This window comes from Lepidochelys kempii, chromosome 10, assembly GCF_965140285.1.
Source record: "Lepidochelys kempii isolate rLepKem1 chromosome 10, rLepKem1.hap1, whole genome shotgun sequence".
Taxonomy (NCBI): domain Eukaryota; kingdom Metazoa; phylum Chordata; order Testudines; family Cheloniidae; genus Lepidochelys; species Lepidochelys kempii.
In genome coordinates, this window is record NC_136389.1 from 13,642,759 (window position 1) to 13,665,056 (window position 22,298).

At 41.4% G+C, this 22,298-nt stretch overlaps 1 protein-coding gene across 2 annotated transcripts; it reads right to left on the reverse strand.

The window, feature by feature from the left end:
* Positions 1–138: 138 nt before the first annotated feature.
* Positions 139–22,298, reverse strand: GET4 (guided entry of tail-anchored proteins factor 4). 2 transcript variants are annotated; one of them, XM_073362063.2, is made up of 9 exons: positions 22,009–22,298; positions 10,764–10,842; positions 10,074–10,155; positions 8,908–9,057; positions 7,269–7,407; positions 5,001–5,141; positions 4,844–4,919; positions 4,380–4,452; positions 139–1,510 (listed from the first exon to the last, which is right to left on the reverse strand). In XM_073362063.2, exons 1-9 carry the CDS (start codon positions 22,173–22,175, stop codon positions 1,422–1,424), a joined length of 996 nt encoding a protein of 331 aa, XP_073218164.1. In that variant the 5' UTR covers positions 22,176–22,298; the 3' UTR covers positions 139–1,421. The 2 variants fall into 2 exon arrangements, with proteins under 2 accessions (XP_073218164.1, XP_073218165.1); XM_073362064.2 differs by lacking the exon at positions 22,009–22,298 and adding an exon at positions 16,241–16,504.

Below are 22,298 nucleotides of genomic sequence, written 5' to 3' on the forward strand. Positions count from 1 at the left end.
ATGAAGCAAGTCAGAACTGCAGAAGTTATCCATAGCCTAAGATGAGAACTGCATAATCAATGGTTATGTCAGGGGAAAATGCCTTAAAAATATGAGACCTCCAATTGTGAAACTGGCAAAAAGCAACAGTGCAGCAGATCCCAGTATAAAGTATTTATTTAATACTCAACAATTAACACAAAGTCCTCCTTTAAATTCTTTTTTTTTTTTTACAGTAAATAAAAATGTATTATTCCCCCCATGCATGATCACTGTGTATTAATCTAAGCCTTTTATTTTAGATGTGAAAAAATAAAGTGTTTCCCCGATTTCATCTTTTAATCATACAGCTATCACGTGGTGCACTGCATTGAAAGGAGACGAGAATTATTATGCCTAATGCAGTTTGTGGTTTGTTTTTTTTTACATAAAGCGTTAAATGAATCAACCACCCAATAAAAATAAATAGTGTATCTTAAAGAACTGATAGTTTTGCAGTATTCCTTTTCTGTAAATAGAATTGTGTTGCAAAGATTTTTTCCATGTGCTGCTTATAGCAAACAAATGTAGTGGTTTTGTTTGGTTACTAAAACAAAACCTCAAACTGTCACCTTTACACACTATTACAGACCTAAACCTAAAAGACTCCATTCTAAAAGAAAAAAAAGTGTGTGTTGGAGGAGGTTTTTTAGCTGCTGAATATCTATGTATAAAACAACAAGGCTAAGAAAGTCTGGTCTAATTAGCAGCCAATGATCTACATTCAAATGATCCATTCTTATCAGAGGAGAGGTGAGCAACTACTTTAAAGGAACATCTGTATAAGAATGGTGTAATTTGGAGACTGATTTTAGATACACAGAATTGTTCTGGATGGTGCAAATTATACTAATTGCTGTGACAGGAATGAATTTCAGGGATGCGTGTGTGGTTTTGAAGTTTCCTGAATGTGCACGTTTAATTAGACTCTCTCTGGGTTGTCTTGAAATACTTTTGGCACTGGGTTTATAGATAAGCTATACAACTATTTATCCTGCCTTTCAAGACATTCCTTTGTGACAGCAAAGGTCAAGCATTTTTCATAATAGACTAAAACAAAACTGGTTTAAAAATGTAAAGCACCAAACAAATGTTTATGCTTTATTTTGTGTTATTGTGAAAAAGGGAATACTGCATTTGAAACTGCAGAAGACTATATATCTTAATCAAAGCCATCGGCCAGCATACTGGAAGTCTGATAATGATCATTCCAATCAGTTCTATTGGCTATTTCTTTTTACATAAATAATATAGACCAAACATCATAAAACATTTCAGCAACCTTCTTTAACAGAACAGAGGAGCCCTTTTAGTTGTTGAGAAACAATTGCAGGATCCAAATTCTGAAATTGTCTTTTGAGTTATCAAATTGCCAAATTCATGCAGCTCCTAATGAAAAAAATTCAATCAAGTTCAATAGGACTGCTATCTTCTTGACCATCTTCTGCATCATCATCTTCCCCAGCTCCCATCAGACTGTTTAAAAGATTTCCTATAATTAAATACAGGATAGTTAAATTTTAATTTTGGAAAACTGGTGGAGTAAATTTATTTTGAAGTTTGTTACTGTAATGGAGTGGATAATTAAAAATCTAAATAGAGAAGTTAAAAGGTATTCCTCAAACTACAGCAGTTTCACAGTAGGGTTCACTGCAGGCCCAATCAGTGTTTCTTATGTCCCTTTAAGTCAGGGGTGGCCAACCTGAGCCTGAGAAGGAGCCAGAATTTACCAATGTACATTGCCAAAGAACCACAGTAATAGGTCAGCAGCCCCCGACCCCGCTCCCAGCGCCTCCCGCCCACTGGCAGCCCCGCTGATCAGTGCCTCCCCCTCCCTCCCCGCATGTCCCAATCAGCTGTTTTGTAGTATGCAGTAGGCTCAGGCGGGGATGTGGGGGAGTGGGAGCAAGGACGTGGCAGGCTTAGGAGAGGGGGTGGAAAGGGGTGAAGTGGGGGTAGGGCCTGTGGCAGAGCCAGGGGTTGAGCAGTGAGCACCCCCGGCACGCTGGAAAGTTGGCGCCTGCAGCTCCAGCCCCGGAGTCAGTGCCTACACAAGAGCCACAGGCTGGCCACCCCTGCTTTAAGTTATTCAGATACTTACAGATATATGGAAAATTTTACTTCAGAATTAATAATTCTTTAAAAACAAGGCCAATTTCTAAAAACACCACGTGAAAAACATTTTATCATCAATAAAAAGGACCTAGCTGGGTACTTTGGAAAGGGGCTTGGTTCTGATTGTCCTGACATTTTATTGACTGCTTGGTAAAAGTTTTATTTGCCCTCAAAAGTCTTCTTTTTCTTTTTTTAAATGGGTAAGTAAAAATCTAACCCCACTGTGACACTTTGGCACAGGAAAAAAGTGAGAAAACACATAGATCTTCCTAGCTGATTCCCTTACTGTCTTTACATCACTCTGGCAATGTAGGGGCCTTATAATTTTTACAGGTTTTTATGTTCCTGGAGGAACTGACTGAGAATGGGAACAGATAATTAACAGTAGAATAATTAATAATGTTACTATGCAGACAGGTTGCTACATTTCTGCCTCAGAGAAGATCAATTAACCATCAACAGAAACATTAACAAAATGTGGGGTTTTTTACAAAAGCTATTTTCTTTAACATAAAAACAAACCATTTTCAGTAACATGATACTAATATTTAATTATTTTTTCAGTTCTGAAGAAGTTACATTTTACTAGGCAGGCAGGCAGGCAGCTACACTTCTGCCTCAGGGACGGAGCCTTCCTCTTGCATAACAAAAAGACCTACCCTCCTCCATCCCCCTTGAGCGGTAGTATCAAGAGAGAGGGACAGAGTCTCTCTCACTTGGTGGCCAGCCCTGTCCCCTGACAGCGATCAACATCTCCCCTGTCGGCAAGCATGTCAAGTCCCCTCCTCCCCACAGTGATTTGCATCTCTGAAGCTGCTCCAGGCACGCTGGAACAGAAGCGCCGCCTGGGAAGAGATGTGTTCCCCCACAGATTTCTTTTCTGTGCAGGGGTGCACAGAAATATGCAGGCCACATGAATTCTGCACCCCCTCATGGGTGCAGAATTCTGTCAGGAGTAAAATATGGACAATTCTAACTTCAGTGGGATTTGAGGACAATCAGCACTTTAGTGACCAGGCCCTAAAAAGACATCTGAGAAATTAAAAGTTTTTACATATATCAGATTGATTGATTATTGACATGCTTTTTAGGTTCCAGCTTTTACTGAAGTTGCCTCCGTTAACCCTGGAAAAGTTGCTGGAAGCACTGAAAGGCAGAACAGATGTACACTGTAACATCTGCCTTAAATACAGGAATGAATCTTGGGAAACAACATTGTAGTTTATAACATAGCATTCGCATGTCCTCCATCTCACTCTCACAGATTCAAACTTCTGAAAGCCTGTTTACATAAAAAGAAAAGGAGTACTTGTGGCACCTTGGAGACTAACCAATTTATTTGAGCATGAGCTTTCGTGAGCTACATGAAAAGCTTATGCTCAAATAAATTGGTTAGTCTCTAAGGTGCCAAAAGTACTCCTTTTCTTTTTTCTAATACAGACTAACACGGCTGTTACTTTGAAACCTGTTTACATACTGGATCAACTACAATAGTGATATTTTCTACTAAACGTTGGGTACCAGATAAAGGAATTAAACAGGTATTTATTATAAGCCAAAGAAGTTTCTGAGGAAGAGCTTATTTCTTCATGGGAAAATATTGTAGTCAATGATTTTTTTTTAATATATTGTGGTTCAATTTGTTCCATTCGGATTTAAAAAACACAAACAAAAAAGTGAACAGTACTTAGTAACTGATGTTTTGATTTCTTCTTCCAATAAGACTTTTGTAGAAAAAAACTGTATCAATATTGATTCCTCATGCATAAACAAAACATTTTCTACACAAACACTACTTACTTTGAAAAATATTAGACTTCTCTCTAAGGTCCCAGTTCCGCAAATACTTCCAGATGTACTCAACTTTAAGAAATGAATATTCCCATTGAAATTAATGGGAATACTCACATGCTTCAAGTTAAGCCAATGCATAAATTTTAGCAAGAGGGTTTACTTTTCAATTTACTATTTAACCTCAAATTTAATATTTATAGGGATATTATACCATTTCTTCCCTTTTTTAACCCGAAGTGAGGATTTTACAAACTTTATATCCATTACAAGTATAATTGATTCATTTTATATTGGTGACTAATTTTATCTATGTTTACTTGTGTCAAAGACACTGTACATAAATTAAAATTTAATAAATTAGGCCAAATACAATGCATAATAGTCCGTAGACTGGTACTATTTCCAAAAAGATTTGACGTTGTATCCACAGACATTTCATTGTTATAAATTACCTAGTAATCCTCCATAGGATGATGTCTGCTTGGGCGGAACTCCAAAGAAGAGCTGTCCTATTCTATCTAGGTACTGAAATGACACACAAAACAGATGTTAATTGTTTATACATGTCAAAGTATCTAAGATAAGAGAAGTCAAACCCTATAATTTTCTAGCAACACAACTTCTCTTTCCAATCTGCAGAGTAAACAAATGTTTTTGAAAAAAATCATCAAGACAATGTGCTTTAAATTAATAAATTACCGTAACTGCATTCTCAAAAGGCAATTTTCTAAACCTCATATTGTTCCACTGACAAACACTTTGCAGAGTATCAATCCCATTTGATAAAACCCTGATAAAAAGTCATCTGTTGCATTTCATTAGGCTTCACAATATAGCACGTGTGTATGTTATGTTGAAAAGGCATTATTTAATCAATTCTACTGGACTGCGTTACAACTAGCTACTGACAACTCACCTCATTATACATAGGATCTCTTTTCAGTGAAGGCTGATACTGTTCACACAATACTGTAAATACTGTTAGTTTTCCTCTAGAAAGGAAACAAAAGCACAAAATGTAATCTTAGCACAAAATGAAAAAAGTTAATTAAAAACAAAGTAATAAGTCATACCCGTCGACAGCCAGTAACAGAAACCAGATGAAATTTAGCAACGGTTGTACAAATGGAGGCCCCTTTTCTATTGAAGGATGTTTCTGTGTATATGTTGTAAAAACCACTGATGCACTCGTCTTATTTTTTAAGCAGAGAAATCTGAAAGAAGAAGCAGTAAAATAGATGTTAAAAATGGTATTTGGGAGCTCCCAAGAATTTCTTTTAAACTAAGAAAAAAAAGTCTAATGTTCAGACTGATCTACAATAACTGTAACTTAAATAAGCTACATCAGGCTCAATAGAGGAGTTAATAACAGAAGCTCTATTAACTGAAAATGAAGAGCTCTAGCAACTGCTTAAAATCAGCCACGGAGAAAATTGTTAAACAACTTTAAAGAACACCAGAAACATTTGCAAATTAATAAGAGTTATACTATTATTTTAGATAGTAATAGTTAATGAGAAAGTTAATCTAAAGGAAGACATGATTCTGTCCAACTTTATTCAACTTCTATCAGAAGCACAATTAAAAACTATAATGGATGCTACTTTTTATGCATAATTCAAGTTAACTGGAGCGGTCCTTACTGTGGCCAAAAGTTTATCCCGTGGAAATACATTTTAATTTCAGCGCATACCTCATTCTTCCTGATATCCAAAATAATCACCCCCCTCTTTTGGTGTACATCTGTTAATCTTGAATGACAAATAAAACTTCTCTTCTACTCTTGGTAGTGATTCAGTACTAGTACCTCAAACAAATTCTGTCCTTATTGAGTCTAAATGTCTGCAAGTCCTATCTTAAGTAAATACAGTCAGATTCTCAAACAGAATTTGTCGCTAGTTAATTAACTGATTGATGACCAAGATCATCTGATTCTTGAGTAATGCCAAGTTATTTCTAGTCATAGTCTTCAAAAGACCCACACACATACTGGCAACTTTCTGCTCAGGTGGCCAATATTAGCAAGTATTGAGAAGGCTGTAATGAGCGTTTTCATTTTCAGTTCTGTATTAGCCTGAACCATTCGACATGGTGAGGTTTTATTATTATTATTTCATTATTATTGTTCACTACTGACCAAGAAGTTACAACATCTATTTTGCATAGGATTATAGCTTGTGATAACTCCACATATGTTGTAAGATTTATTCTAGCTATACATCTAGGTCAGTAAAAGATTTAGTTGCATAAATACTGCTTGGCATAATATACCTTTATAAATGCCTTTCAACATATGTAATTGCCCTGCCTGTACTGGAAACCCATAAGGAACTGCTCCAGTTTACAGGTTGGAGAATGTTTCAGTAAAAGCAGAAAGACTAGGTTTGAGAAATGTTTCAGCATGACAAAAGCAACCTGTCCAACCTGCCATATTAGAGGCTTATTATAATAAAAAAATTAGAGGTGACAGATGAAAGAGAAGCCATTTTTGCTGGCAGTTAGGCAGGCAGCCTGGGAACTGCTCATCTTCAGAGCGTGTTAGTTAAAACGGAGTTAAAATTGACACAGTCCAGGCTAGTAAATCAAAGTATTTGACATATCAGTTTGTAAAGCTGCATAATTATATGTATTCCTTCCCCCTATAAAACAAATACTTTAATGAGCTTAGGAAACTGGCAATAACTCAACTCATTGAAGTACCCTACACTGTCATTGAACGTGCTTGACAGAACAAAAGGAGTAATGCTTAGATTCTTAGCTCCCAGGCAGGGACCACATCAGCCTCCTGTGTTTGCAATACAATGATCTGGGCCTCTGGGCACTACCATCACATGAATAATAATGACAAGGACATATTTCAACATTGGGGGTATTATGAAGAGAAGAAAGGGATCTTACAAATGATTACAAATTCATTTTTAACATAAGGGCACTAATATATCCTCTTAAAAGGAGACCTTTTACTTTAATGATGAGGTTGCTATTCTTCGATTCAGATGGATTAGTTTAGTTCTCCCAATAGTTAGTGTGATTTCACATCTTCACTGTCAATTTTTGTTGGGGTGTTGATTTTTTTTGTTTGTTTTTACAAACACAAATATATACATTATGGGAATGGGTCACATATCATCTTTGAATCAAAATACAAAAGTTTTTCCATCTCATTAACTATACAAAAGACTAAGAAACTTTATTCACGTTTACAATTTCTTTTGAAAAAAAGATATATTTAACTAACAGTTACCCTACTTCACTTGAGGCCAGACTCCAGAATGCAAACAGTTTAAGCCAACACTTTGCACAATAAACACTTTTATTACAAATAAATGTTGAACACCTACTGTAAGACTGCCTGAGCTACAAACATGTCCACCTCACTGCGATATCCCCTGGATGATGAATATTCTACTAGCATATTAGCACATCCTTCGCCATCCATGGAGTGCAAGAAGTGATACCGAGATTCACAATAGTTTTGCTCTACGGAAGAAAGACAAAAAGAAAACAGTTGTTAAGAACTCAGTTTATTATGCTTAATTCAAAAACATTTGGTAGGTTTGTTCCTTTTCCAAACAGATGTGTCATGTGGGCTGTTATGTAAACATGGGTATATACAAAACAAATACAAGGAAATGGCTATTTGTCTTTGCAAATACATTTTAAATATATTTTGAATCAGTAATATTTAAAAACTGTTTGTATTCAGACATTGCTTCTCCTGTCTAAATTGGTCTTACTCCTCAAATACACCAAATTACAATCTCGACCATCAGCATATTAAATGTATTATTACCAGTAGTGAGATGAGGGGCAAGACGTTTCATCTTAAACTCAAATGCCCTTACCTTGAATTGTGTGGAGAAGAGGTTTTGCCTAATTTTAGTCTGACCCACTCCCACTATCAAACTTAAGTTACTTCTAAACCTTAGCAAAAGTTAATAGAAAATAAAAAGATTTACCAGAACTTCATTTCTGGAAAAGCTGTATTCTAGCCAATGGCCATGATATATCATAGTCATGATATTAATTATAATTTGAACCCAAAAGTCCCGTTTTAATAATCCAGCCTTTTTCAAATTAAAGTCTCAAAAGATATGACCTAAGAACATACAAACTGTCATCTGTGGACGGATAGCAAGTCATCTGCTCTAGTCTGAGGACACTCAATTTTAAGTACATGCTGTTTCCTTTGCCCATCATATCCGCACTCCTGCTGAAGCCTCATTGAGAACCCAACACTAATGCTTCAGAAATATTCTCACTCGGCAGCTGACAACAGCAATACCCATCAAATGCCAACAAATAACTCACACAATTACGCCACTGAGAAATAGTACGGCACATCAAACAAAGGCAGTCTGAACTTTTGACCAAGGGGTAAAGTTTACTATTTTTGACTAACAACCGGACTTCAGAGCTGCAGAAAAGCGGGTCTGATTTTGTTTCGTTAGAAAGTTCACTTAGTATACTGGTGTTGGTAGAGACCTATGGGACACCAGAGAAAGTGACTTTTTGTTCAATTATTCTCAAACTAACGTTCGTATGTACTGTATATATAAAACACACCTTAATTCATTCATCATCTATGATTGAAATAAGAGTTTTATGCACCTCTCTGTTTTATCATATTTTACATTTGATTTCATGCATAATGAAACCACAATAAATTCTGAAATTGGTTTTTTTTCCCCTTTTAAATAGCAGACACTGAAATAACTTCTAAATGGTAGTGTCTTAAACTCTATTGCGACTAGCCTGGGTTTACTAGAGCACCAGGTGGAAGCCTCACTCTGTGCTCTGCTCTGCAATAGGTTTGTCAAGCAAAATTTTAACTTATACAATAAGAAAAGAACAAACCCAATCTTTACAAAGTGATATTTTAATTTTCTTAAGGGTGAAAAAATGAGTTATTTATATAGTTATCTTAAAATATTTTAGAATATTAGTGTTACAAAAATGATCAAAATCAATTGTTCCTACCTTTCCATAACGTGATGGCTAATAACTGATGTAGTTTTGGATGACCGAGTTTCCCTGATCCACCACTGGACCATTTCAGTGCTCTGGACACAAAAGCTACTCGTTCAGGAGAATTTGGATCCATCAAACTAAACACTTTAGCCAAGTTTTCTAGAAGCAATACAAATATGCAATTAACATTACCAGAAACGTAGCAAAGTTTCTCCTGTTATCAGTAAACCTTTGTAAAAACATCTTGAAAGATTACTTGTTCTTCTTAAATGAGTGACTGAACAATGTACTTCCATGTGTAACAGTCAATCTTAGCTCTGTAAATCAGTAACATCCAATTGACCTCTCCGCTGCAGTGCCAGAAACCATACCCTGCCTAGTAACTGGCACTAGGTAGGAACAGCTTCCCATGTCCCATGGCTTAGGATAGATGTTCCTTTGCTGTCAGGGAGTTCCAGTGAGGAGACAAGGCTTCAGTTAGGAAGGTGCACACCAGTCATAAGAAGTATCAGGGATGGAAGCCTGTAATTAGGAGCAGGGCTGTCGGAGGACTGTGGAGTGAAATGCCAGACTGAATCTATGGAAACCAAGTGCATTCCCTAGCCCATTCTCCAGTTGGTCCGCAGGCCCCTAGAACAGGAGTTGATGTGGAAGGGACTCTTCATATGATTTCCAGCTGGGCAGCTCACAAGAAGGGCTTTATGAACTGCACGCTTACCGAATCAGACAGTCCGACAAGCAAAGTTTCTTTGACAAAATGGCCGACCCGCGGGCAATGCACACATCACCACACTGACTGGATAGGAAGCCGCTGTCCATCAAAGCGGCGGAGAGGTCAATTACTGTGCAGACAATACTTGTCGCTCCTGTGCTGGGGAGAGGACAATGCCAAAAATCATGCTCCACCTACAAAACATAGTGATGTTTGCTCAAAGTATGTCCGTATGCTGAGAGCCACATCAATTACTGAGAATCCATTATTTTTCCAGCAGTTTTGTGTGTGTGTCACTTCTGGAACTAAATTAACCCCTTAGCAAAACAGGAGCCCACAACTCATGGCACAATGAAAGGAATTGAAGGTTTAGGACAACATTACATTTCTGATAACACAAATTTCTCTGAAGTGCAAATACACTTGAAATTCTGTCAAACTAAACACAACGAGATAATCTCACCTAGTAGTTCATCTGTTACTTTTGCATCCGATTTCTCTAAGGACTCCAAAACCAGCATGGACAGATCAGCAGCACTGTTTTGCTACAAAATGTGCACAAAACCAAGAAATGTATGGTTAGTGCTAACGCTATCATTAGTTGCTAGAAAAAGATCAAGAAAATGCTCAAAACATTTTGTGAAAAGCAGACAAATGTTCAGATAGAAAAGGGACAATTAACCCTGTTCCACCCTCACAAAAAGTAGTAGTAATTTAATAAAGTAACCCAAAAACCTGCATCAAAATGCAGCACAACTAGCTTAGGTTGCAAATGTAGTGTGGACACATATGAATGTCAAAGTCTCTACAAGTAATGCAATTCATCTCTACACAGAAAAGACACAGGACTCGTGCACTGGGAAAAGACGACATAGCAACATCCCACAATAAAAGACTTGTCTGCATGGGGACATTCAGGAAAGTTAAGACGAATTAACCAAATCCTTGAAGAAGGACTAAGTGAACTAAGTAACACCACAGAAGGGCTTAATGTGCTTTAACCTGTGTATTGCTTCACGATCTTAGTTGATTTGTCTTTTCTGATTGTCCGAGTGTAGACAAGCCCTAGACTGCTTATTAGCCCAAAACTTTTAGCACTAATGAGTCACCATTTAACCCTCAAACAATTTGGAAAAAAAAAAGGATTTCTTACTTGGCTGTGACTGAAGAACAACAGTGCCCCTGAATACATCAGTTCTCTTGCTTCTATGTGTTTGCCTTGGGACATATACCTGCAAATAGAAACAAAGCAAAGCAAAAAATTCTTGAGACAAAGTATCATTAAGCGACAGATTTGCATATACTCAAAATCACTTGAATTTGGAACTAATTTAATATTACTTGAAGCACAAGGTGACACAAAGATTTATTTTCAAAGATGCATATCTGTATTGGAAAAATCAATGTATAGACAAGTGAAAACTACAATAAAGCTGGTTGTATACAAAGCATATAGTATATGAATGGACCCGATTATAAATATTAAAAAAATAATAATTTCCCTTTCCTGGTCCTCGCCCAAAAGTTAGTCCCAAAGAGAGAACTGATCAACAGTTGGAAGCATATGAAAACAAGGAATTATAATGGAACTTTGGAACATCACATTATCACTTTTGCCCTAACAAAATTTTTAAATATAAAACTTAATATTCTTACTCTCTTGGAACAGTGGGACAGCACCCAAAAGTCTGGTATGATGCACAAGACATTTATTCTTATTACATGAATAATAAATGAATGTCTCCACCATGTCCTATTACATCAAATTAATATATGGAAGTTTAAAGTGCTTTCAGTATAAATGCTATCCAGCACTGTAACATACAGTTGAGCCATTACAAGACAAGCTTGCATATCACAGACCTACGAATGGCCCTACTGGGTCAGACCAAAGGTTCATCTAGCCCAGTATCTGGTCTTCGAACAGTGGCCAGTGCCAGATGCCCCAGAGGGAATGAACAGAACAGGTAATCATCAAGTGATCCATCCCCTGTCGCTCATTCCCAGCTTCTGAGATATCTCCACTCAACTCTTTCCCAGTCTCTCCTCACTCTTTTCTAGTCTCCTTCATTACTACTTTTGGCTACTATACAAGAGGACACGGGGAAGTGCAATCATCCTTAGTAGAGCCAAATTAGCGAAGCTTTGATAGTATCTACAAAGGTGACAGCAATCAGAAAGAGTTACCACGCAATATTTCAAAGAATCTGAGCAGTCACTTTCACCTATTTACAAAGACAGCAAATACAGTCTTAGATCTTGTCTATACTTGCAAGTTGGAGTGCATTAAATCAGACCTGGGAACCCTAACTCCTGTGGTGTCCACACTGGCAAGGCACTTAGAGCGCCTAGACCCCGCAGCTGGAGTGCTCCTGGTAATCCACCTCCATGAGAAGAATAGAGCTTTCTGCGCCTTGGCTGAAACGCCGTGGCATCAGTGTGGACGATGTGTTGCATTACTGCACTGTGACTGGCCTCCAGAAACGTCCCATAATCCCTTGAAGTCAAGTGGCCACTCTGGTCATTGTTTTGAACTTGGCTGCATGTCTGCAGCCATCCCCTTTCAAAGCTCAGTTTCTGACAACACCCACGCTTATCTGCTCTGGGACACAAAGCAAACCATTACGGTGGAATGCTCCTGCTGCAGAGGCATGTGTTTGAAAGAGAGGGGCTGATGTCGGGTTTCCCCCTTCCCCGACTGTTATCTGAACTTACAAAATAGCATACTGACACACTCTGCCCCCCAAAACACACCGTCTCTCCCCCCATGTACACACAACACACTTCCTGTCACACTCCCCACCCCCTCATTTGAAAAGCAGCTAGCAATCTAGTAGGATGCTCATGGAACAATGGGATTGGGAATCCTGCATCATGTGATGCTGTGCCTCCCCCATTACACATTGCAAACCCTTTCCAAACCACACTGCAGCCACTTGCACACTGGGATAGCTACCACAATGCACTGCTCTCTGTGGCACTGCAAGAGCTGCGGAAGTGGACATGCTCCAGTCACAAGGAGCACAGTGTGAACACACAGCAGCATCTTCCCTGCCGCTGTCTCCAAGGGCTGGTTTAACTCCCAGTGCTCTACATCTGCAAGTGTAGACGTAGCCTTAGAAACTTCATATTTCAAAACCCAACTGCTCAACAATTCAGCTTCTAGCTTCATTTAAAAATGAATATTAAAAACTCAAAGTGAGACCAAAAAACTACCACCCTTCATTCCAAAATTGCCATCATAAGACGATGTGATTATTACCATACTGCTGTCATTACAATCTCCTGGACAACATCCACCACTCTCTAAAGCTAAAGGTTTTGGATAGTCTTACTGCATTTTTAATTTAGAATTATCTCCTACACGTGATAATAGGATCTTAGAGAAATGAGGAATTATTTTTGTGGTCTTGTAATTCACAAACCTGTTTTGCCTCATTCTAGATTAGAATACTTGTCAACTGTGAAATCACCCCTGAAGGATATTAGCCATTGGTTTAAGTAGTCTTGGGTGCTCAAAAGAACATTTGAGACAAGATTACCTTTTCTAAGGGTATGTCTACAGCGGCAGAGTTATATTGCCGGCAGTTACAGTGCTGCTCAGAGAGCGCTGAAGGCAAACTGCTGTTGTGTGTTCACACTGTCAGCTGCCTGCACAATAGCATGTTCACACCTGTGGCACTTGCAGCGGTATTCGGAGCAGTGCACTCTGGACAGCTATCCCACACAGCAGCCGAAGAGGAAGAGCTGCTAAGAGTTGTGGGAAGGCAGAGGGGGTTGCAGGGCATCCTGGGTCCTGTCCCAATGCCCTGTGATGCACTGCTTCGCATCCCAGCAATCCCTGTGCTTCTGTCTGCATTTGGTGTCAGCTTTCAGTGGTTTGCATACTGCACGCTCTGCCTCTTCAGGCTGCAAGAATGGATCCCACACTATTGACCAGTATGCTGCTCGCTCTCACTAACACGTCACAAGTGGCAGTGGAGTTCTTCCTTAAACTACAAAGGCAAGAGGAGTGTGACATTGATCTCGCCACGCATAGTAGCTACGACACGAGACTGCTTGTGGCATTCACGGAGGTGCTGACCACAGTGGAACGCCACTTTTGGGCTCAGGAAACAAGCACTGAGTGGTGGGATCACACTGTCATGCACGTCTGGGATGACGAGCAGTGGCTGCAGAACTTTGGATGAGGAAAGCCACATTCATGGGACTGTGTGATGAGCTCACCCCAGCCCTGCGGTGTAAGGACACAAGCACGAGAGCTGCCCTGTCATTGGAGAAGCCCGTGGCAATTGCACTCGGGAAGTTAGCTACTCAAGACTGCTACCGATCAGTCATTAACCAGTTCAGAGTGGGAAAGTCACCGTTGGACGCGTGTTGACGGCAGTGTTCAGGACCATTAATCGCATCCTGCTCCTAAAGACCATGACTCTGGGTAACGTGCGTGACATTGTGGATGGCTTTGCACAAATGGGCTTCGCTGACTGAGGAGGGGCAACAGATGGCATGCATATTCCAATTCTGGCAACACACTACCTAGCCACTATGTACATTAATCACAAGGGGTATTTCTCTATGGTTCTCCAGGTGCTTGTGGAGCACTGTGGGCATTTCCCGAACATTAATGCAGGCTGGTCCGGAAAGGTGCATGACGCATGCATCTTTCAGAACACTGGCCTGTTCAGGAAGCTGCAAGCAGGGACTTTCTTCCCAAACCAGAAGATCACAGAACGGGAAGCTGAAATGCCTCTTGTGATCCTGGGAGACCCTGCCTACCCCTTAATGCTGTGGCTTATGAAGCCGTACACAGGGAACCTTGACAGCAGGAAGGAGCGGTTCAACAACAGGCTGAGCAAGTGCTGAATGACTGTTGACTGCGCTTTTGGCCGTTTAAAGGCCTGCTGGCACTGCCTAGATGGGAGGCTGGACCTGGACAATGACAATATTCCTATGCTTATAGCTGTGTGCTGTACGCTCCATAATATTGGTGAAGGGAAGGATGAAAGCTGGACCACTGAGGCTCAGCACCAGGAGGCTGAATTTGAACAGTCAGAGACCAGGGCTGTTAGAGGAGCGCAGCACAGGGCCATAAGGATCAGCAATGTCTTGAGGCAGCAATTTGAAGCTGAAATCCACTAATCGTTGTTGCTATGCTCAGGAGCAGAGTGCTTGTAATGCTAGGATGTGATTGGTGCAGACGATGCATTATAAAGGTTTAAGAAAATTGCCTGTTGCTTTGCAGGGCTCTGTTTTGCTTTCAATGAAGGGAATAAAGATGGCTTTCAATCCAAAACAATTATTTTATTAAAAAACAACAACCAGAGGAGAGAGACAAACAAGGAAAACATCAACACTGTGGGGGATGAGGGAAGGGAGGGTCCCAAGAGGAGGTGGGGGTCCCAGGACGGTTAAAGATTTGTGTATGTCCAGGTATCATATGCAATCTTCTCCTTTGGAGTACAATGAGCGGGTACCGTATGTCAGCAGGGCTAAACTGCAGAGGGACAGGTGTTGAGTGCAGCAGGTACTGGAAGTCCTCAGGGCTGGAGTGGAATTCAGTGGGTACAGACTGGAGCCAGGAGGTTGATAAGAGTGTGTTGGTGGTGTCTGGGGGGCACATGGGAAAGTTTTGTGACAGTGGCTGCAGGGGAGGGCGGGCGCAGAGCTGCTTGGTTTGTAGTGCTAGTAGCTCCTGGAGCGTGTCCGCTTGGCGTTCCATAACGTTTAAGAGCCGCTCTGTGGCTTTGTTCTGGCGCACCACATTCTCCTTTCATTCCCTCTTCTCGCTATCCTGCCACTCCTTCAATTCTTGTTTTTCAGCCGCGGAGTGCATCATGACATCACGCAGAAAGTCCTCTTTAGTTATTGTGGCCTCTTCCTAATTCTGTGCAGCCTTTCAGATGGGAGCCTGGGCTCCCAAGGTCATATCTTTGAAGCCAAAATACAACATTTTACAGAAGCAGTATTGTTTGCAACATACAGACCACTGATTCAGTGATTTAAAACACAGCCACTATTCACATACCTGTCACTAACAGGCTGACTCCAGGCAAGCACACATGAGCCACAAGACCCCAAAAATGGTGAGTAACGGCAGGGGAAATCAATGTTCCAGGACTGGACATTGGACATGTGGCTTTTGGGGGAGAGGCAGCACTGGGGGGGGGAGGGGGGGAAGGAGCGGGCCTTATGATCATTACTGTCCCCACATTTTCCCCAGGCTGCGTTTATTATGGAAGATATCTTGCTGCTGACAGTGAGCAGGGAATCAAGGGAGGGTCTTCTCCATGACTGCGGCTTCCACCCTGACCCTAATGTGGCTCACCTGTGTGCAGCAATGCTACTGCAGTGACAGCAGAGGGGTGCAGGAAAGTTACCCTTAATGGGGCAAGAAACAAAGCAGCTCTGCCAAAGAACCAGTAGCCGCGGATTGCCCAGTATCTCCATGAGAGTTTTGTGGAGATCTCTGAGGCAAATTCCTGCGAAGTGAGGGAGTCAATCAACACCATGTTCCGCCGCTCAGAATAGGCATGTGGTGGTATGCACATCATATACACACAAGCCCACTTTCTGCAACCCTCCTAACCCCACCAACTCGCTTCAGCGGTTCCCAAAATCAAAGCCACTTACCAGAGACCTCCTCTCCTGTTTGATCTTCGCCAAGCTCTGACAGCTGTGACTGGCTAGCCTCCTCCAGGATAGAGAAGAGCTCCTAGCTGCATGCATCTCTGACCTCTGAGTTGTCCTCTGCCTCTGAGTCCCCCTCCACATCCTTGTCCAAGATTTCCTCCTCCTGGCTCGGTCCACTCTCGACTGACATGCGAGCCACCGAAGTATCCACAGTGGCCTTCGCAGGGGAGGTGGGGTTGCCACTGAGTATTGCATCCAGCTCTTTGTAGAGCCAGGAGCTTCTGGTCACAGCACCGGAGCAGCAGTTTGCCTCCCGCGCCTTGTGGTAGGCGTTCTGCAGCTCTTTCACTTTGACCCTGCACTGCAGTGTGTCCCGGTCATAGCCCCTTTTTGTCATGCATTGTGAAATCTGTCCATAGGTTTCATAATTCCTACGGCTGGAGCACAGCTGGGAGTGGACAGCCTCCTCTCCCCAAATGCTGCTGAGGTCCAGCAGCTCGGCATTGCTCCAAGTGGGGGATCGCCTGGTGCGTGGAGCAGGCATGGTCACCCAGAAAGATGTGCTGAGACCACTGCATGCATAACTGAGCAAACAGGAAGGGGACTTTCAAAATTCCAAAGGAATTTAAGGGGTGGGGCTCATGGTTGGTCACCTGAGGGCAGGGCAACGGAGTTCAAACCGATGACCAAAGTGGCAAAAACACGCATTGTGGGACACCTCCCGGAGGCCAATCACTGTAATTGACCAGAGTGTCTACACTGGGACCGCAGCGCTGTAGTCTTGGCGCAGAAAGCTGTACACCTCTTGTTGGGATGTTTTGTTTTTTTTTTTTGTTGTTTTTTTTTAACAGCACTGCAACTGCGCAGTTCCTGCGCACTAAGTAGCTTGGCAGTGTGGACACATCAGGAGTTACACCGCAGAAAGCTGCTTTACTGTGCAGAAACTTGTCCAGTGTAGACAAGGCCAAAGTTGACCTTCCTGGATTCCCACTAATCTTTCAGCCAGACAGATAAATAAGAGATCAGAGATTTTGTGCTCTCAGCTAAATTTCTGAGGCTGACCATGCTTAAATGTCAATACTTACAGAATTTTAATATACTGTATGCTCCAGTGATTTCACTTTTATTTGATCATACTATGCCTTCCAAATTATTTTGGTCCTTGGTTTGTTTGTGTGTTTTTGTTTTTTTTTACTAAAAGATTACCTTCATCTGACTGCTGCTAAAGAGACTTTTTGTGGACTCTACCGTATAGCAGAGATTGGTTTACTGAATAGATGAATAGGTATGTAAGTGAGGATTTTGTAATCCTGGCTATTCATATTTTGAATAATGGCTGTTTGTTGTTTTTAATATCATAGAATATTAGGGTTGGAAGGGACCTCAGGAGGTCATCTAATCCAACCCCCTGCTCAAAGCAGGACCAATCTCCCATTTTTGTCCCAGATCCCTAAATGACCCCTCAAGGATTGAACTCTCAACCCTGGGTTTAGCAGGCCAATGCTCAAACCACTGAGCTATCCCTCCAGATTGCTATTTCTTAAACCTACTGTAAAATGTTCCCTCTGACCAGACAGGACAAAAATACCTGTTTCCAATAGGAGTATCTCTGTTCCTCCTCCTACAAGCAAACTGCACTGTAACACCACCTTCCTGCTAAGTGAACTCTAGAGACCCATTAATATTGACAGTTCAACAATACAAGATTCTTTCTCAGTTCCTTGCTTCCTATTCCACTGCCCCCAAAGCATTGCCTTTCAAGGTCACTGCCTGGGGAGTAAAATACCAAAAAAATCAGGAAGACACCTATGATTAGGTGTGGAAAATATAACCACTTAAGCTTGTAGCAATTTTATTTATTTAAAGCAGCATCTTACAAGTCTATTTTAATTATCATTAAAGCATATAACTATAAATGGAAGGTATTAGGGATTCTGTGCCTGCCAAAAGCTCAGTTAAATTCCTTCTTTTGAAGATAGGACAAACAAAATAATACCATTTTAAAATGAAAATTGTTTAAAAAAATAGTTGTATTGACATAACTAATGTACTGCATTACGCTTATCAAAATATAAGTGGTGCGTATTTGCACAGTTACATAGTGGAATTCTACGTGCAGGTTTATTCAGATGTGAAATGAGCACATTACAAAAGCTAAAGACAAATTAAGCCTTCAAATCTTTCAAAAATAGAATTTCTCACTTCATGATACTGTATAGTCACTCTCCAGATCACAACTGTAGTTATTAAGAAAGCAACACAGGAAACTAAGCACTGTATCTGCCATGTCAATTAATGAATTAAATTGATAATGCTTCTTGTTCTTTATCTTTTATAAGATTCCCCATTATTATAGATTACAGTGGAGTGGGAGCAGGGAAATGTAGAAATGGATGGAAACATTTCTGTAAATGAGACCTTGATGGTTTACTCAGATTAAACAAAGTGTCCATGAGAACTAATAAAACGTAAGCCAATTTGACTATCACATTGAAGTTAAACCTGGAAGTCTGACTTGAAATTTCAAGAGTCAGAAACCTAGATGTGTTTGAACCAGTCAGTACCTACATTAATAATGCATCCGATGAAGTGAGCTGTAGCTCACAAAAGCTTATGCTCAAATAAATTGGTTAGTCTCTAAGGTGCCACAAGTACTCCTTTTCTTTTTGCGAATACAGACTAACACAGCTGCTACTCTGAAACCTGTACATTAATAATGAGACCCAAGTATGTACATTCATAGGAACATAAGAATTGCCACACTGGATTAGACCTGAGCTCCATCTATCCTGTCTTCAACAGTGGCAAGTATCGGATGCTTCAGAGGAAGGTGTAAAAACCCTGAAGCAGGGAGAAATGGATAATTTGTCCACCTTAATTAGGTCTCAGTCTAATCTCTATTAGGGAATGGTTTAAACTATAAAGTTTAGTATCTCTTCCAAAATTTATTAGCACTAACTATATCAGCTCTAGATATTCTTGTTATTCCTAAGTGGTACCCCTTTCTGAATATTGATAAATTCTTGGCCTCAATGACTTCCTGTGGCAAGGTCCAGTTTAATTATGACTTATTATGAAAAAGTATTTCCTTTTTATTATTTTTGAATTTACCACTTTTTATTTCACTGAATGCCTCCTTGTTCTTGTGTTATGCCTGATCTACCCATGTTAAATTAATTCAATGGGTTCGAGCCAGGATGCAAGTTACTGCACTTTAAATTACTATGAAAGAAAAGAGTGCTTGTTACAAGTTGTGTAAGAAAGAAAAACAATGTCACAATCTAAACTTTTCTGCAACAAAATTAAAGATAGACTTCTGCTGACATAAATGATGTCAACAGAAGTATTTGGAGATGTATTGTTACCTTTAAACATCTGAGTACTATTTAGTCACTCAGACTAATATTAGGGGGGAGGGATAGCTCAGTGGTTTGAGCATTGGCCTGCTAAACCTAGGGTTGTGAGTTCAATCCTTGAGGGGGCCATTTAGGGATCTGGGGCAAAAATTGGGGATTGATCCTGCTTTGAGCAGGGGGTTGGACTAGATGACCTCCTGAGGTCCCTTCCAACTCTGATATTATATATTATATATATATATAAATGCAAAAGAGTGCTTAATAATAAAGTCTTACCCAGTAGATGACAATTCAAGATTACAGCAGCCATGTACTCAAAGCAGTAATACCACAGAACAAATACTGTACCATGAAGCAGACCTGTTACATTACTCATTAATCGACAAGGCACAAAACGTAGAGTTGTGCTGTAATACCTGCCTTTTTAAAAAAATTTCCAAATTGACTAAACATGGTAAGAAATCAATGTTTTTTCTGAAGAGTCTTCAAATCAAGTTCTGTTTGATAATCTGTCAATGACACTAGAATCAGGACATCCAAAAGCCAGAATTACATCTGATCTGTGATTAAAAGCCAACCTGCCAAGCCACCCATTTGGAGAGAGACCCTCACTGTGGATTCATTTTAAGGCACATTTTAAATAATTTTACTCTTAAAATGGGGGATTCCATTGTGTATTTTAATTAAAATATTGATCAATGTTTGTTTTGTTTTTTAAATTCAAACTGTAATTTTATGACAGGTTTGAAGAAATTTGCAGTGTACTTTTACATATGAATGACAATTAAAAGGAAAAAAATTCAGAGTAAAAGAAGAGTTTACAGGTGCTAGGAATATCCTAAGTTACCACCAGGTGCTAACTTTTACCCATCATGAGGTTTACTGCAGAACTACTAATTCAATCACACTAATAATATTAACACACTGTACTACTAGTCTATCTTCCATCTGGGGATCTCAAAGTCCTTTAGCAAATGTTAATTAAGTCCTTCAGCAGCTTGTTTTAATATATTTAACCTTTAAATAACTGACAAGAAACCGCCCCTCATGAACTCACATTCTTTGATCCATCTTAAAATGAGACCTCATCCTTTTGTTTAAGTTTAAACATCCCTAAAAAGGAATGACAGCAGCTAAGAAGGTGGATGGGGTACAATGTAACTAACCCATTTATGCATCTCAATAGAAAAAGGTGCAACACTACCTTGATCATTACCTCTCTTTCTGTTGGTTAGAGAAGAGACCCCTACCAACAGGGCTGGCCTTAGGATGCCAAGATGCTGGAGCAAATTGGCACAACAGGGGTAAGAAGAAATGAGTAAGGAATCTTTTTCTCCAATCCTGCTTGTTCCAAGGCAAGTCTATGAGCAGTGCCAAACAGCCAGAAAAGGAAGAGAGAATGAAAAACCAAGCTGCATCTGTTTTTGGGCCTAACTGTTGTTGAAATCATGTGGGACTTTCTAGATGAGTGTGATGACAGCCTAGCAAAGCAGTAGAGTACAAAAAGAAGAGAAGTTAAATAATGGGACTATTTTTACATATGGGAGGCGAGGGGCCCATGATTTACAGGTCTGTGTGGACCTTCCACAAGAGGTCAAGCGCCCATCACGCCACAGCTGAGTGGTGGTGAAGAGCTAGGCCAGGAGCTGCCTTACCTCCCAGGCCAATCACTTCGGGGTGGAGGGTAGCCCATGATCATTAACTACAAGACCCCACCAATCAATGGGTGGCCCCAACCCAGAGTAGGTTAGAGATGGGGGGCCAGTCTCCAGACTTGCTGCCCGGGGAGTCTCGGGGCACTATAACACCCCCCTTCATTGCCCCCTCCCCTGCCAGCCAAGAGTCCCTCTCCCCCGCAAGCCAGACTCCAGCCCCACTTCATAGAATATCAGGGTTGGAAGGGGCCTCAGGAGGTCATCTAGTCCAACCCCCTGCTCAAACCAGGATCAATCCCCAATTTTTGCCCCAGATCCCTAAATGGCCCCTTCAAGCATTGAACTCACCCACCCTGGGTTTACCAGGCCCAATGCTCAAACCTACCCCGCCAGCCAAGAGCCCCTCCCCACCCCGCGCCAGCCAGACTCCAGCCCCCCTTCATTACCCCCACTCCCCCCAGCTAGACTCCAGCCCACCCCCCACCTCCCGAGGCGGAAGGACGAACTAGGGCGGCGGGTCGAGGGAATTATTCTCACCCCTCCCGCAACCCCCTTCCCCTCAATTCCGCCTCCCCTATGCACTTCACGCTACCCCTCACGGTGAGCACCTCCCCGCTCTCGCCCAATCAGCTGGCGAGTAGGAGAGACGGGCAGGCCGCGCGTCCAACAGCCTGGCGGGGCGCGCGGGCAGCAGGGTAGTGTGCGGTCGGAAGGCTCTGGAACGGGCCGGGGGGAGGGTTGCCGGGCCGGGCTGTACCTGAAGAAGAGGGTCCGGTACATCTGGTGCGCCTCGTAGTATTCGCCCTTCTCCACGCTGGCGCGGAGCTTCCCCTCCACCCGCTGCACCCCACCCCGGTTCCGCCCGCCGCCGCCGCCGCCCTTCGAGGCCTCCTGCTCCGCCGCCGCCATCATCGCCGCCGCCATTGATGCGGAGAGGGGCGGGCGGAGAGAGAGACACGGGCCCGGCCCCGCAGCTGCCTTGCTACACGCAGGCCCTAGCTGCTCTCTACCCGGGCCGGCTTCCGTCAGCCCCGCCCACCAAGCACG

Excerpts from the sequence above, each read along its gene's own strand:
- GET4 (XM_073362063.2), bottom strand. The coding sequence starts at position 22,175 with ATGGCGGCGGCGATGATGGCGGCGGCGGAGCAGGAGGCCTCGAAGGGC. Across the intron at positions 9,058-10,073 it reads AGTAACAGATGAACTACTAG|AAAACTTGGCTAAAGTGTTT; the intron begins GTGAGATTATCT and ends TATTGCTTCTAG. Across the intron at positions 4,920-5,000 it reads CTGTTACTGGCTGTCGACGG|AGGAAAACTAACAGTATTTA; the intron begins GTATGACTTATT and ends TTTCCTTTCTAG.